At 45.8% G+C, this 15802-nt stretch overlaps 2 protein-coding genes across 2 annotated transcripts in view; one reads left to right on the plus strand and one right to left on the minus strand.

Annotated features, from left to right (window-relative positions):
• LOC147725123 (nicotinamide N-methyltransferase-like) overlaps positions 1-11647 on the minus strand; it is a 48517-nt gene extending 36870 nt beyond the window's left edge. The window contains exon 1 of the mRNA XM_086918179.1: positions 11617-11647. Within this exon, the coding sequence (XP_086774305.1) occupies positions 11617-11647 (31 nt within the window). The remainder of the gene's footprint in view (positions 1-11616) is intronic.
• Positions 9436-12653, plus strand: LOC147725124 (uncharacterized). Its single transcript, XM_086918180.1, has 2 exons — positions 9436-11023; positions 11140-12653. The coding sequence occupies exon 2, from the start codon at positions 11685-11687 to the stop codon at positions 12651-12653; it is 969 nt and encodes a 322-aa protein (XP_086774306.1). The 5' UTR covers positions 9436-11023; positions 11140-11684.
• The last annotated feature ends 3149 nt before the right edge of the window (positions 12654-15802 follow it).

Here is a 15802-nt window from a genome sequence, read left to right on the forward strand (position 1 = left end):
AATGCTTTAGTTTTGTCCCCAAGACCTAAACCTGGGGTACGTGTCTTTTCCTCGTCTTCTAATTCAGTCCAGATAATCTTTTTATCTCCCACCTCCCATTCTTTTTCTTTCAGTTTTTCGTAAATCCCTGCTGGCAACAATACTTTTAACATTTTAAGAATATCGGAATACGTGTAGTCTCCCATAAGTAACATGTCTTTTAATTCACGGTGGAACCCTGCAGGGTCTTTATCGTGAGAAGGTACTATTTTCTTCATTTCCAGTAATTCCATTTTAGTTAAAGGAGTGTATACGAATACGCGTTGAAGCGTTCCTCCTGTAGTCTGAACGGGATGAACTTCTCGTAAGGGGTTCTGTCTGTCTAGGTGATATGGCTGTCTTACTAGGGGTGGAACAGAAACAAAATGTGGTGTCAGGAAAATTCTGTATTTGTGACGTTGTTCTAGAATGGTATTAATTAATTCGGTACCTAGGCCTCTCCATCTTCTCAGTAGTAAGTCTTGCAATATATTATACAATGGGCCTGGATCGGATTGCTGATTTTCATATAGTGTAATGAGATGTTGGATCATGTATATACCAGCTAGTCGCTGTTCTTCTGGAGTAAGGCTCAAAAATGTTTGCCCTACTGAATCATCTTTATATATGCTGTCATTACCAGCCCATTGGACTGCTGACCGGGCTAGTTCCTGATCACGCATAGTATTAAGTTCATGATAACCTATTCTTTCTTTCAATATTTTATCAGTATCTTGAAAAACATGTTCAAGAGAACATTGCTCTGGTATGGGGGAAAGGAAACGTTTCTTGTTTTCTAGACGAATGGGTCTGTCAAAAGATCTATCAAAAGAATACTGTTTAGGGAGTTTCACTCTACCTACGTACGCTATTGTACCTTGATTCTCTACTGGAGTCTCTATTTCCTCCTCCTCCGAGGATTCATTCTTGTCTGACTCGGCTTCCCTTTCAGCCTTCTGTCTGTCATGCATTATTACTATTTCTTTACGGATCTTTCTGGACATGGCATCTATACAATTCTGTTTATCATGTTTACAATCTGCAATATTCTGACTCCATTTTGTCAGTGCATCCATCTCTTCTTTGACAACACCTGGCCGGTCTTGTTCCCTTATCAAACAATTAATTAAGAATCGTAATATTAACCCTTGTGTCTCAGCTTTCTGATATGCCATGGCCTCACGAATACATTCTGGTCTCTCCCCCGTTCGAATAAAATGATATATTTTGTCTAGATGGTTTGGCATTTCTGGTAGTAACATCAAATAATCTGTAACACGTCGTAGACGTAACGAGGCTAACATCATGTCTCCTTCCTTACCAGGTACTGGATCATATCTACAATCTGTCATATACTGTCTAAGTTTTTCATATGTGATTGCTTTCGGTGTACGTTGCATTGCTAATTCTCTGATTGTCGTTCGTCTTACTTGTAGCGGGGTGCGGAGGTGGCCTCCTACGGCACCTCCTGAGGCGGAAGCGAGGGCATGGCCTGGGGTCATGGCGGGTAGAAGAGGTATATGTAATGGGGGTGGACTCTGGGTGACAGCTGTCGCAAAAGGATTGAGAGGACCAATAGTAGGGGGAACAGTAATAGGGTGGCCAGTAGCAGTAGGGGAAGTGACAACAGGCGCGGGAAGCGAGTCTTGGGCACGTGGAGGCGTTGTGGCTTGAACAGACGGAACAGGCTGCTGTACATTAATAACGGGTGGTACGGATGCATTGGTATATGCTGGAGCCACGTCGTCTAAATAGGAAGAAAGGAAAATGTCTGCTGCGGTCTGTTTGTGACGGAGTTTAATCGGAACCAATGGTGGTGGCAAGTTACGGGGTACTTCCGGGGTCGCCTTGGGCAAGCCCTCGGCAAGAACCGGATACATGCCTGTAATGAGTGCATTTCTTTGACGGTCTAATTGTTCTAATCTGACCTGTTCTCCTTCTTCTAGTAACTCCTTTTCTCTAGCTTTTTCGGATTCTTCTCTACTTTTCTCTGTTTTTCTGATTGCTTTTTCTGTCTGGCTATGCGATTCTTTACGCCACAATTCTATGGCATCTTTCTGAGATTGTCTGGCTTTCTTTTTCCACAATGCTTCTTCTACTCTCATGATGCATTCAGCATCCCATGTCCCTGAGACAGGCCATCTATACTTCTCTTCCAGATCCTTGGTGTAATCCACCCATAAGTCTAAATACAGCACGGCATCTAAGCCATGCTTGTGGTACATAAAATATCCTGGAGTGTCCCTAGGCGGGACGGGAACTGCCTCTTCGAGTATCCCTTTCCTAGTTCCTATCTGACGTAATTTCGAGAACAACGGCATAACTGGAGCGATTCGGACGTGAACACAATAAACACAGTAATGAACAGCAAACAATCATTCACCCCACGACATTAAAAACACATTAAAACATTTCGGACTGAATCACCTGACACACGGAAAACACAAATACTGTAAATCTCGAGGTACTACCAGAATACTGGATTACTAGATGCACTGCTAAAACAGTACAGACCGGTCTCATAAAGAGACTCGTCGGACCGTATCCACCTAAGTGAACACGTCAGGACCAGGTCTGTGTACCCAAACCTGTCTTGACCGGGCACAAATTAATGAACCCGTGTAGATGCGTTCCCAACAACGGTACTCACCGGGAAGCAAGAAACTGAAGGCCTCGGAAACTGGACTGGACTTTGGACTGGACTGGACTGCTACTGCATTTGACAGCTACGCATCACGCTACCACGCATGCGCTTCGGAACAGGTGGGCCTCCGGACACCTCGGACCTTGCTCTCTCGACTAGGGCTCTGGTCGGGATCCTCCGCATTCCTCACCGCCTCGTCTGGACGTCGGACCGCAGTCTCCGTCTCCCCCGTTGGCCCGAGGGAAGATAGCAGGAAAACCCGCAAACGTGCACGGTTTCCGTCGTGGCTGTAGAAGGGGTCAAAGCCTGCGTGACTTCACCGGCGAGTGGGGAAGGGGGTTCCCTGTTCGGGCGCCAAATTATGTGGTAAATTATATTTACCTACTCATTTTTCCATATAAATATCAATAAAAGACAGCTCATTCAAATGAGAGGCAGAGTCCGTGGAATCTGAGTCATACGGGCTTTAATGGAAAATCCTCGAGGATGGGACATCATGTTCCATCACCTCTAAGGTTCAGGAAGGGACATTCAACGTTTTATTAGCATTACACATTATATATAGTAAAATGTCACAATTGAAACCAATACAGTAGGCGTAACAGGTGAAAAAGAGAGAGATAAGAACACATGTGCGTAGCAGGAGGCGTGTAAAAGGGCGTACACATGGGCGTGCACTGTACATGTCAGAGAAACGTCATAAGAAACGTCACATGTGGGTGGATGCATTAGAGAAAGTTGCAGGATCAGCAGAAACCTACGACCTGCATGCGCGCGTAACTAGCATGACGTGTAACTGGGGAGAACTGGGGGCTTTGACTTTAGCACTAGTGGAGGAGACTGGTGTCTGGGATGTCAGGGCAACCTGTACCTATGGCATATCTGGTATCTCATGTTGGGAGGATGTAGTGTCTGAAGTAAAAGGTCTCTCGGGCAGAGGCCATTCAATACTGAATGCTAGTGCATGCATACGTGTCTTGGTGCAACGTGCGGAGCCATGGGCCTACCATGGTGACGGGTTCAGTAAATCACTTGCAAGGAGGACAGGAAGGCCAGGCCCTTTGCTCTGCAGCCGGGAATATGTTTACCTATTTCACTAGACTGGAATGTGTTTTCGAGGAGGCTGAGCAGATAACTGTAGGCAAAATACGATTTTGGCAGGCAGTCCAGGCCGAGCCGGGCACCGCTTCACTGGCAGGAAGTAAGGCAGGGATCAGGGATGCATACAGCTTTCGGAGACAGGAGAGATGAGGCTCGGGCCTCGTTTAAGGGCCTAGCTCGACTGGGCCAGGGAACATGGAGAAATCGTGGGCGAGATTCAAAAGTGTACCATGTAAAGACGTTGGCATGGCATGTTTATAGACTGAATCATCGATCCATTTAGGGTGGATCTGGTAGATGACACGTTAACGTTGGACGCAAATGTATATGCGTCTTCTTATTCGGTCATGGAGGGAAATTACATGTACTTCAAGCACGTACATGGAAACGTTGGGGTACACGTTAGGGGACATACTTGACCATAAAATTTTCAATTACCTCAGGTCGTGAATTTGTAGGTGACCCTGCACTGTTGCCAGAGAGACCTCATGTACTTCGAGATAAAGTTTGTGCCCCTGTCGCCGACTAATACAAGACTCAGAAAATATACAAACAAGCATTGGCATAGCCAATAGGTCTTCCCTTTGGGACCTCATAAGTGTTTAGCCATGCAACAGTTGATGTTGTACATGTACATGTATTTATATATGTAAATGTACATGTATTTATATAGCGCAAATCGCCCACATCGCAGGCATCTATGCGCTTGCTTAGGGAACCCGTCCTGGTATTCCCCTGTGAGACACCCCAGCAGGGTATCCACAAGGTGAAAGCCAGGCATCCCGCCGCGAGGGGCCGTTGTGGAGATTAAGCAAGCTATTGCCCAGAGTCGCAGAGTGTGAACCCGTGAGTCGAGAAGGCACCGGAGCGAGAATTATCGAGTCTGTGGAATTATTGAGCCCAACCCCCGTCGGGCGGGGAATTGAACCCTGGTCCAGGGCCGATCTCAGCTTCCGGGTCTGCCGCCTCTAACCCCTGAGCCACACTTGTTGCACCAAGCATATTGTGCTGGATAAGTAAACACTTATAGGGTCCCCAAAGCAAGACCTATTGGCTATGCCAATGCTTGTTCCATGCTTCCCCCACTCCACAATTCACCCTCCTTTTCCTCCTGTCATCATACTCAATCAACTTATATCTGACAGCTCTAGACCCAGCCCCCAGGTATGATCTACGGTATGTACATCACCCACATTGTATTTTATTTACTTAATTAGTAGTCTGCAAGTGCACCACATATCTTGTATACATTTGACTGTACCACTGCTTGTCTCAATGTCCGAGTCATTCTGCAAATGCATAGACAGTGACTGGGTTCCTACAGTGTTAGTAATTGACAGCAGGATAGGTTTATAAGCACTTATGTTTCAGCAGATTGATTATATAAGGACATGCTTCTGTTAGGATTATTGTAGGAGTGGACAGAGACTCACAGTGTGATTCCAGACAAGCATGGCTATTACTTGAATTTTTGCAGGACTGACTCAGTAGTCTGCATTGAGTTAAGGGACTGCATACATTGTGCACATTTCACTGTACCACTGCTTGTCTTAATGTCTGAGTCATTCTGCAAGTGCATAGACAGTGAATAACTTCCTAGAGTGATAGTAGTTGACAGCAGGATATGTTTATAAGGACTTATGTTTCAGTAGAGGGATTAGATAAGGACATACGTCTGTCAGGATGATTGTAGTAGTGGACACAGATTTACAGTGTGATTCCAGTCAAGCATGACTGTTACCGGGACTTTTGCAGTACTGACTAAGTAGTCTGGAAGGGGTTAAGGGACCACACATATTGTCCACATTTGACTGTACCACTGCTTGTCTCAATGCCTGGGTCATTCTGCAAGTGCATAGACAGTGTCTGGGTACCTAGAGTGCTAGTAGGTGACAGCAGGATAAGTTTATAAGTGCTTATGTTTCGGCAGAGAGATTAGATAAGGACATGCCTCTGTCAGGAGGATTGTAGGAGTGGACACAGACTCACAGTGGGATTCCAGAGAAGCATGACTATTACCTGGACTTGTGCAGGACTTACTCAGTAGTCTGCAAGTGGTTAAGCCACCACATATCTTGTGTACATTTGACTGTACCAGTGCTTGTCTCAATGTCTGAGTCATTCTGCAAATGCATAGACAGTGACTGGGTTCCTAGAGTGTTAGTAATTGACAGCAGGATACGTTTATAAGCACTTATGTTTCAGCAGAGGGATTAGATAAGGACATACATCTGTCAGGATGATTGTAGATTTACAGTGTGATTCCAGTCAAGCATGACTGTTACCTGGACTTTTGCAGTACTGACTCAGTAGTCTGGAAGGGGTTAAGGGACCACACATATTGTCCACATTTGACTGTACCACTGCTTGTCTCAATGCCTGGGTCATTCTGCAAGTCCATAGACAGTGACAGGGTTCCTAGAGTGCTAGCAATTGACAGCACCATAAGCTTATAAGCGGTTATGTTTCAGCAGAGTGATTTCATAAGAACATGCTTCTGTGGGGCTGATTTTAGGAGTGGACAAAGACTCAGAGTGTGATTTCTTACAAGCATGACTATTACCTGGACTTTTGCAGGTCTGACTCAGTAGGCTTCAATGGGTTAAGGGACTGCATATATTGTGCAGATTTCACTGTACCACTGCTTGTCTCAATGCTTGAGTCATTCTCCAAGTGCATAGACAGTGACTGGGTACCTACACTGCTCGTAGGTGACAGCAGGATACGTTTATAAGTGCTTATGTTGCAGCAGAGTAATTAGATAAGGACATGCTTCAGTCAGGATGATTGTAGGAGTGGACATAGACTCACAGTGTGAATCCAGAGAAGCATGACTATAACCTGGACGTTTGCAGGGTGTACTCAGTAGCCTGCAAGGGGTTCAGGCACCACATTCATTTTATACATTTCACTGTACCACTGCTTGTCTCAATGCTTGAGTCATTCTGCAAGTGCATAGACAGTGACTGAGTTCCTAGAGTGCTGGTAATTCACAGTATTATACATTTATCAGCACTTATGCTTCAGCAGAGTGATTAGATAAAGACATCGTTCTGTCAGGATGATTGTAGGAGTTGACACAGACTCACAGTGTGATTCTAGACAAGTATGACTATTGCCTGGACTTTTTCAGAACAGACTCAGTAGTCTGCAAGGAATATAATTGTTCACATTTGACTGTAAAACTGCTTGTCTCAATGCCTGTGTCATTCTGCAAGTGCATAGACAGTGAATACGTTCCTAGAGCGCTAGTAGTTGACAGCAGGATAAGTTTATAAGCAGTTATGTTTCAGCAGAGGGATTAGATAAGGACATGCTTCTATCAGGATGATTGTAGGAGTGGGCACAGACTCACAGTGTGATTTCAGACAAGCATGACTATTGCCTGGACTTTTGCAGCACTGACTCAGTAGTCTGCAAGGGTAAGGGACCGCATATATGGTGCACATTTGAATGTACCACTGTTTTTCTCAATGTCCGAGTCATTCTGCAAATGCATAGACAGTGACTGGATTCCTAGAGTGCTAGTAATTGACAGCAGGAAACGTTTAAAAGCACTTCTGATTCAGCAGAGTGATTAGATAAGGACATGCTTCTGTCAGGATGATTGTAGGAGTGGAAACAGACTCACAGTGTGATTCCAGACAAGCACGACTATTACCTCGACTTTTGCAGGACTGACTCAGTAGTCTGCAAGGAGTTAAGGGACCGCATACATTGTGCACATTTGACTGTAACACTGCTTGTCTCATTGCCAGAGTCATTCTGCAAGTGTATAGACAGTGAATACGTTCCTAGAGTGCTAGTAGTTGACAGCAGGATAAGTTTATTATTATTATTATTATTATTATTTTATTTTATAAAGCGCGTAGTCACCCGGAAGTATCCCAGCGCTAAAAAACCCTAATTCTGCGGGCCTGTAGGCCAGGAGCAGAGAGCAGAAGGAGAGGGGGGATGAGGAATCAGGAAGAAGGGGGGGGCCGAGCCGAAACTAGGGGAAGAGATGCGTCTTTAGCTGCTTCCTGAAACGCAGATATTGTGGTTCAAGACGCAGGTCGCGAGGGAGTGAATTCCAAAGGCGAGCAGCTTGGACCGAAAAGCGTCTTCCTCCTGATCGGACTTTCCTGAATCTTGGGGTATTGATGAGGTTTTCTGTATTAGAACGGAGGGATCTAGTGGTTTTGTAAGGGGTGATAAAATTACTGAGGACTGGGGGGCCTTGGTTGTGCAATGTTTTGTGGACAAGGCTCAGGGCCTTAAATTTGACTCGCTCCCTTATGGGGAGCCAATGAAGGAGCTTGAGAGCAGGTTTTGCAGATGATCTGGCCGGGGTGTTTGTGATGATCCGGGCAGCGGTGTTCTGGATTCTCTGAAGTTTATTCATAGTCGCTTCAGGAGCGCCCAGATAAATCACGTTGCTATAATCCAGTCTCGATATTATGAGACCTTGGATTAGCAATTTTTGGGACTTGGGGGGGAGAAGGGGCAGGACTTTTCTCAGAGATTTTAAGAGACCAAAGCAGGTCCCTGCTACCTTCTTTGCTTGCGTAGCAAATGAAAGATCAGAGTCAATCCACACACCCAGACTTTTTACCTCTGTTTTAGGGTTAGGGGGAGGACCTAGACAGGCTGGCCAGATGTCCATGGGGAGTGATGTTCCTTTCGGGCCAAGTATGAGGACCTCGGTTTTCGTCCCATTTAGCTTTAGGGCAGATCCATTCATCCAACGATGGACCTGCGTGAGACAGTTGAATAGATCGGCTTTCTGCTGTTTGGGATGGGACAGAGACACCACTAGTTGTGTGTCGTCAGCATAGCTGACGACGCTCACTCCGAATGGGGTGATAACCTCCTCCAATGTGGACATATAGATATTAAATAATGTGGGGCTCAGGGAAGAGCCCTGAGGCACACCACATTGGAGGGGCATTTCGGAGGAGCGGGCGTTCTTCTCCCATATTTGATAGGTCCGTTGGGACAGGAAGGAAGCAAGCCAGGATAGGGCTATACCTTTCACTCCCACTCTTTCCAATCTTTCAATGAGGAGATGATGGTCAACGGTATCGAACGCCGCGCTAAGGTCGAGGAGGATCACTGCCACTGATCCCCCCTCATCCAATAGCGTTCTGGCTTCCTCTACCGCTGCCAGGAGGGCAATGTCAGTGCCCTCCTGGCAGCGGTAGTTTATAAGTTCAAAGCTCAAGTTTATAAGCAGTTATTTTTCAGCAGAGTGATTGGATAAGCACATGCTTCTATAAGAGTGATTGTAGGAGTGGACACAGACTCACAGTGTGATTCGAGAGAAGCATGACTATTACCAGGACTTTTGCAGGACTTACTCAGTAGTCTGCAAGGGGTTTAGGCACCACATACATTGAGTACATTTGGCTTTACCACTGCTTGTCTCAATGTCTGAGTCATTCCGCAAGTGCATAGACAGTGAATACGTTCCTAGAGCGCTAGTAGTTGACAGCAGGATAAGTTCATACGAAGTTATGTGTCAGCAGAGGGTTTAGATAAGGGCATGCTTCTATCAGGATGATTGTAGGAGTGGACACAGGCTCACAGTGTGATTCCAGATAAGAATGACTATTACCTGGATTTTTGCAGGATTTACTCAGCAGTCTTCAAGGGGTTAAGGCACCGCATACATTGTGCGCATTTGACTGTACCACTGTGTTGTAACCTCACCTGTTGTGTCTTCCCCGTCACACACCCCTCTCCCTCCTCCCTTCTTGGTATGGTCCACTCCGCCTCCGGGAGCGTGAGTTATAATGTTGGTTGTGAGTGAAAGCCGCCAAGCTGGGAGCACCTGTTTATCTATAACTAATAAATCTTATCTTGGAACCCACGTTGAGTAGTGATTTATTACTACATTTTTGGCGACGAGGACGTGGAGCTGAGCCAGGGTCAGTGTGGTGCCTCCCCCCTGGATAGATTTGATGCTTGGGCGGAGAAAAGTGCTGACAAGGAAGACTCAGCCAGTTGATGAATGAAGTTTCGGCACAGCGAGTTGCTGGTAATGAGCTTGAGGCAAAGAGTGAAACTGTCGAAGTCGATGTGAAGCGAACGACGTATGGCGACAGTGTTCCGTTCCTGGCTCTGAGGGGGCGTCCCTTGGCACCGTGCTTAGTCCCCTCCGTGGAGTGGGAGGACTGTCAGGCGGTCTGCGAAAAGCAGGGAACTCAAGTGAGTGAAAAGACGGAGCAGGTCTTGCCCCGAGGAACTGCAGAGTCGTTGACAGGAAGTTCCGGTACTGTGATCGTGTGTTAGAAGGAGGACTTCACAGCCTAAACTACTTCCCGTGTGAATTTGGAGAAAATAAAGAAAGGTGGAAGTTCTCCATTCGGTTACAGAGGGAGTCGTACAAGTCAAGGAGGTGAGACCTAGAAGCTGTGTGAGGAGAAGGGAGCGGAGCAAGGAATGAAGGCACATTTATAGTAATGCAAAAGAAATTGATTTGAGGTGAGCGCCAAGTGTTCGAAGCATGAGTGAGTGACAGCGTTGGGAATCTGCTTTCCCCTGACTCCCAGAATTAATGGAGGCGAGTAATTGAAAGTCTCGGAGAATCCTGAAGTATTCTTATATTTATTGGGAGGGAGAGTAACCGTAGGGGACCCAAGCTGGACTGCATTATTGCGTTGAGCCTTCGAAACACTGTGAGGAGCGTTGAGCGTAACATTTGGTACCGAAGACTTATGAAACTGTATGGTGGCAGAGCATTGTAGCTGTTTGAGGAAAAATCAGTAGAACAGAGTGTGCAGCGCGCCTTTGTTCCAGTGACTGAAGATTAACTGTGGCAGCACTTTGAGCGGCATAAATTACCTGAGATGATCAAGGTGGGGAGTTAGCCCCTGTTGCCACGCGTGAAACGGATCTGTGGCAGCGCGTGGAAGTGGTGAACTAAATCGAAGCAGCGTGTAGAAGCAGCGTGAGGAAATCGCAGTACTGGGGCAGCGCTTGGAAGCGACGTGAGGAGATTCCAAAGGAACAGAGGGAGCGTGGCAAACCTCAGGGTTCTGTGAGGTAAACTAAACCGCAGCAGCGTGTTGAAGCGGCGTGAGGAAATTTTAGAACTGAGGCAGCACTTGGAAGCGGTGTGCGGAGATATCAGGAGCGTGGCAAACCTCAGGGTTCTGTGCAGTAAACTAACTGCAGCAGCGTGTTGAAGCAACGTGAGGAGATTTTAGAACTGAGGCAGCACTTGGAAGCGGTGTGCGGAGATTTCAAAGGACCAGAGGGAGCGTGGCAAACCTCAGGGTTCTGTGAGGTAAACTAAACCGCAGCAGCGTGTTGAAGCGGCGTGAGGACATTTTAGAACTGAGGCAGCACTTGGAAGCGGTGTGCGGAGATTTCAGGAGCGTGGCAAACTTTAGGGTTCTGTGTAGTAAACTAACTGCAGCAGCGTGTTGAAGCAGCGTGAGGAAATTTTCAGAACTGAGGCAGCGGTTGGAAGAGGTGTGTGGAGATTTCAGAGGAACTGAGGGAGTGTGGCAACCCACCGGGTTCCGTGTAGTAAACCGAATTGTAGCAGCGAGTTGTAGCAGCGTGAGGAAACCCTCAGAGGGGCTGATAGTGCACGGAATTCTTGTGGCGGAGTTAATACAGATATGATGCAGCACGTCTTGAGAGGGACACGTATCTCTTTGCATAAGTGACTGTGGATTTATAAGGGTCTTAAACCCACAGACGGCGTAAGCAAAGCATATTTAGTGACTTCAGGGTGCCCTGTAGGGAAACAGTAAGCGGAGTTGGAAACGTGACCTGCAAAGTAAGGATCCCAGTGGCTATTGCCGGCGCATTTCTTTTAACCACCTTGGGGCGCTAGAGAGTCCTACGAAGTTCACTCGTACCGCCATCTTTCTGTTTAGGGGGATAATACATCTTCACGTGAATTCCAAAATATAGCTGCGCGATTAACATGGAGTGGGGCCAAAGGTATAATTTTCCGCCACCAGTGCCGTTTATGGAGGGGGATGAAAAAAACACTGCAGAATGGAGTGAGTGGAAAGAATATTTTGAGGAGTACATATCAGTTGTCGAGGAAGAGGAAGTATCTCTTATACCTGAGGAAAAGTCTGAAATATTACTTCACAGTTTAGGAACTGAAGGACTAAAAAAGTACCACGAAATGGAAAAGGTATTCACGAAAGGGTCAGTCAGAAATTTGTATGATGACATCTTGAGTGCGTGGGATGAATATGAAATACAAGCCTCGTTGGTAAAGGTACAAAGGGATGAAGTGATCAAGGAAAGAATGGATAGCCAAGAGGAAGATAAAACTAGAAAAATAAACCCGGAGTGTACTATCTTCATAGGTGGAGTAAAGACAGATATGATCTCAGATTCAGGATCACGTTATAGTTTGGTAAGCAAGAGTGAATGGAATAGAGAATTAAATAAAAAATACGGAGATGAATTTAAAGTGGCCAACATATCCCTCAAAACGTACACAGGGGAGGACATCAACGTAATAGGTTACAAAGTTATGGATTTAATGCACAAGGGAAATAATACTTGGAGTACCATATATATAATGGAAAGAGGACCCACCATGCTAGGGTGGAAGGATCAAAGGAAATTGAAAATATCACGTAATGGAAGAAGAAAAGAACACATGAGTGAGCTGGCACTGAGCCAAAGCATGCAGGGAACAAATAGTGAAGCACAGAAGGCTCGTGCGCCGACGTCAAAGGGTTCGGGAGTTATTGAAGGAGCTGCAAGTAATAAAGAGTACGGAAAAGAAGTAGCTAAGGACAAACGTAAGGAAAAACGAGAAACTCACCAAAGTTGGGTGCATGAAAGAGAAATACGTAAGAAACATGAGAGAAAAGGCAGTGAAGTTAAAGTTGGGAAAAAAGGAAATTCGAAAGAAAGGGAGAATGCATGAGTACTACAGCAAATGAGCGGCAAAGGATAAAATGTAAGAGTAAGCAATTCAATCACAAAGAGACGTGGCAAAGTACCACATCGTCTGAGTCCAGGACCACAATGATGGAGGAGTATGAAGACAATTTTGAACAGGAAAGAGAAGTGGTCTCAGTTTGTGTGAATCTAAGGGTGAGAATAAAGGAAAATACTTTCATAGGCCCAATAGTGATAAGCTGGAGAGTGAGAGTATGGAAATGCAGAAAATACGAAAAGATCTCCCATTAAAGGTCCTGTCGGGAAAAAATGGTCCACTCTATGAGTATAGGAGAAAGCATAAGTTTCGTGGCCCAGAAAACACAACTGAGTTCTTCTATGGTGGTCTCGTGATGGAACAGGTGGACAGACTAAGGGCAGAAGAGGCTCGTGATGATGATCTGGAGCTGTTTGAAAAAGAATTCAAGATAGGTCTGGATTCTGGTAAGGGCCAAGGGAAGGAGGGTAGAAGATGGCCTAGACCAGTCACCGAGGATGACATTGTAAGAGAGACATAGTGTGTCAGAGGGAGCTTCCGGGGAGTGCCCTGGCCCATGTTATTGACTAAGAGAAAAAAAAATGAGGAGCGTTACCGCCTGGATCATCCCTCCCTAAGGGGTTGGAGAGACTAGTAAGAGACATGCGGAACTCTAGGGTGTAATAGACTGTTGGGTTTGTTCAGACTAAGGGGAGCCCCAGGGTGAAAGAGTGATGTGGCACTTACCTGTTGTAACCAATGTCATGGGGCCCATCAAAGAGACTTTAGGGAGAGCAATGGGGTGGTGGAAGGTGAGGTGTTCAAGGTATGGTAGTAATTAGCCGCACCCACTGTGAGACATAATTGCTTATCCCTTGCGAGAAGAGCCAGGACTTCTTGGGGGACCCAGCGGAACATTTTATCTCACTGTTCCAGAGTTCTTTCAGTTAGTTCGATACAGAGGTTAACCTTAAGGTTATGGTTTACTTTTAAAAGCTGCCCAGGATAGTTCCATTCTTCCCTCCCACTGTTGTTCGTTCTCTGTAACCCAAGAGGTCGTCTTCCCCATTCTTCTTCTTTCCTTGTTTCGGTCTTCTTCTCTCTCTCCCTGGTGGTCTTTCCCTCTCTCCTGTTTCCCTTCTTTTGGCTGTCCTCTTTCAGCAGCCCTCTATTCCTCGCTTTTCCCTATCCCTTCCCGTCACCTCGCCTCCTTTTAACTCACCCCTCTTTTCTTCTCCACTCTCCCTTTTACTGCTTTCTCTCGCCCCTGTCTGTGGAGATCTGTATCTCTTTTCCTCTGTTCTCTTTAGGGGGGAAGGTGTGTTGTAACCTCACCTGTTGTGTCTTCCCCGTCACACACCCCTCTCCTTCCTCCCTTCTTGGTATGGTCCGCTCCGCCTCTGGGAGCGTGAGTTAGAATGTTGGTTGTGAGTGAAAGCCGCCAAGCTGGGAGCACCTGTTTATCTATAACTAATAAATCTTATCTTGGAACCCACGTTGAGTAGTGATTTATTACTACACACTGCTTGTCTCAAAGGCTGAGTCCTTCTGCAAGTGCATAGACGGTGACTAAGTTCCTAGAGTGCTAGTAATTGACAGCAGGATAAGTGTTTAAGCACTTATATTTCAGCAGAGTGATTAGATAAGGACATGCTTCTGTCAGGATGATTGTAGGAGTGGACACAGACTCACAGTGTGATTCCAGACAAGCATGACTATTACCTGGACTTTTGCAGGACTGACTCAGTAGTCTGTAAGGGGTTAAGGGACCGCATACATTGTGCACATTTGATGTAACACAGCTTGTCTCAATGCCTGAGTCATTCTGCAAGTGCATAGACAGTGAATACGTTCTTAGAGCGCTAGTAGTTAACAGCAGGATGAGTTTATAAGCGCTTATATTTCCGCAGAGTCATTGGATAAGCTCATGCTTCTATCAGGATGATTGTAGGAGTGGACACAGGCTCAGTGTGATTCCAGACAAGAATGACTATTATGTGGACTTTTGCAGGACTGACTCAGTAGTCTTCAAGGGGTTAAGGGACCGCGTACATTGTGCACATTTGACGGTACCACTGATTGTCTCAAAGGCTGAGTCATTCTGCAAGTGCATAGACAGTGACTAAGTTCCTAGAGTGCTAGGAATTGACAGCAGGATATGTTTATAAGCACTTATATTTCAGCAGAGTGATTAGATAAGGACATGCTTCTGTCAGGATGATTGTAGGAGTGGACACAGACTCACAATGTGGTTCTAGACAAGCATGACTATTGCCTGGACTTTTGCAGGACTGACTCAAATACTGCAAGGAGTTAAGGGATTGCATACATTGTGCACATTTGACTGTACCACTGCTTGTCTCAATGCCTGAGTCATTGTGCAAGTGTATAGACAGTGACTGAGTTCCTAGAGTGCTAGTAGTGGACAGCAAGATACGTTTATAAGCGCTTATGTTTCATCAGAATGATTAGATAAGGACATATTTCTGTCAGGATTATGGTAGGAGTGGACACAGACTTGCAGTTTGATTCCAGAAAAGCATGACTATTACCTGGACTTTTGCATGACTGACTCAGTAGTCTGCAAGGGGTTATGAACTACATACATTGTGCACATTTGGCTGTAACACTGCTTGTCTCAATGCCTGAGACTTCCTGCAAGTGCATAGCCAATACATAGGTTCCTAGAGTGCTAGTAGTTGACAGCAGGATACGTTTATAAGGACTTATGAATCAGCAGAGTGATTAGATAAGAACATGCTTCTGTCGGGATGATTGTAGGAGTGGACACAGATTCACAGTGTCATTCCAGACAAGCATGAATATTACCTGGTCTTTTGCAGGACTGACTCAGTAGTCTGCAAGGAGTTAAGGGCCACATATATTGTGCACATTTGAGTGTACCACTGCTTGTCTCAATGCTTGAGTCACTCTGCAAGTGCATAGACAGTGACTGGGTATCTAGAGTGCTAGTAGTTGACAGCAGGATGAGTTTATAAGCGCTTATCTTTCCGTGAGTCATTGGATAAGCGCATGCATCTATCAGGATGATTGTAGGAGTGGACACAGGCTCACAGTGTGATTCCAGACAAGAATGACTATTACCTGGATTTTTGCAGGACTTACTCAGTAGTCTGCAAGGTGTAAAGTCACTGCAT

The sequence above is a fragment of the Lissotriton vulgaris genome, chromosome 4_1, assembly GCF_964263255.1.
Source record: "Lissotriton vulgaris chromosome 4_1, aLisVul1.2, whole genome shotgun sequence".
Lineage (NCBI taxonomy): Eukaryota > Metazoa > Chordata > Amphibia > Caudata > Salamandridae > Lissotriton > Lissotriton vulgaris.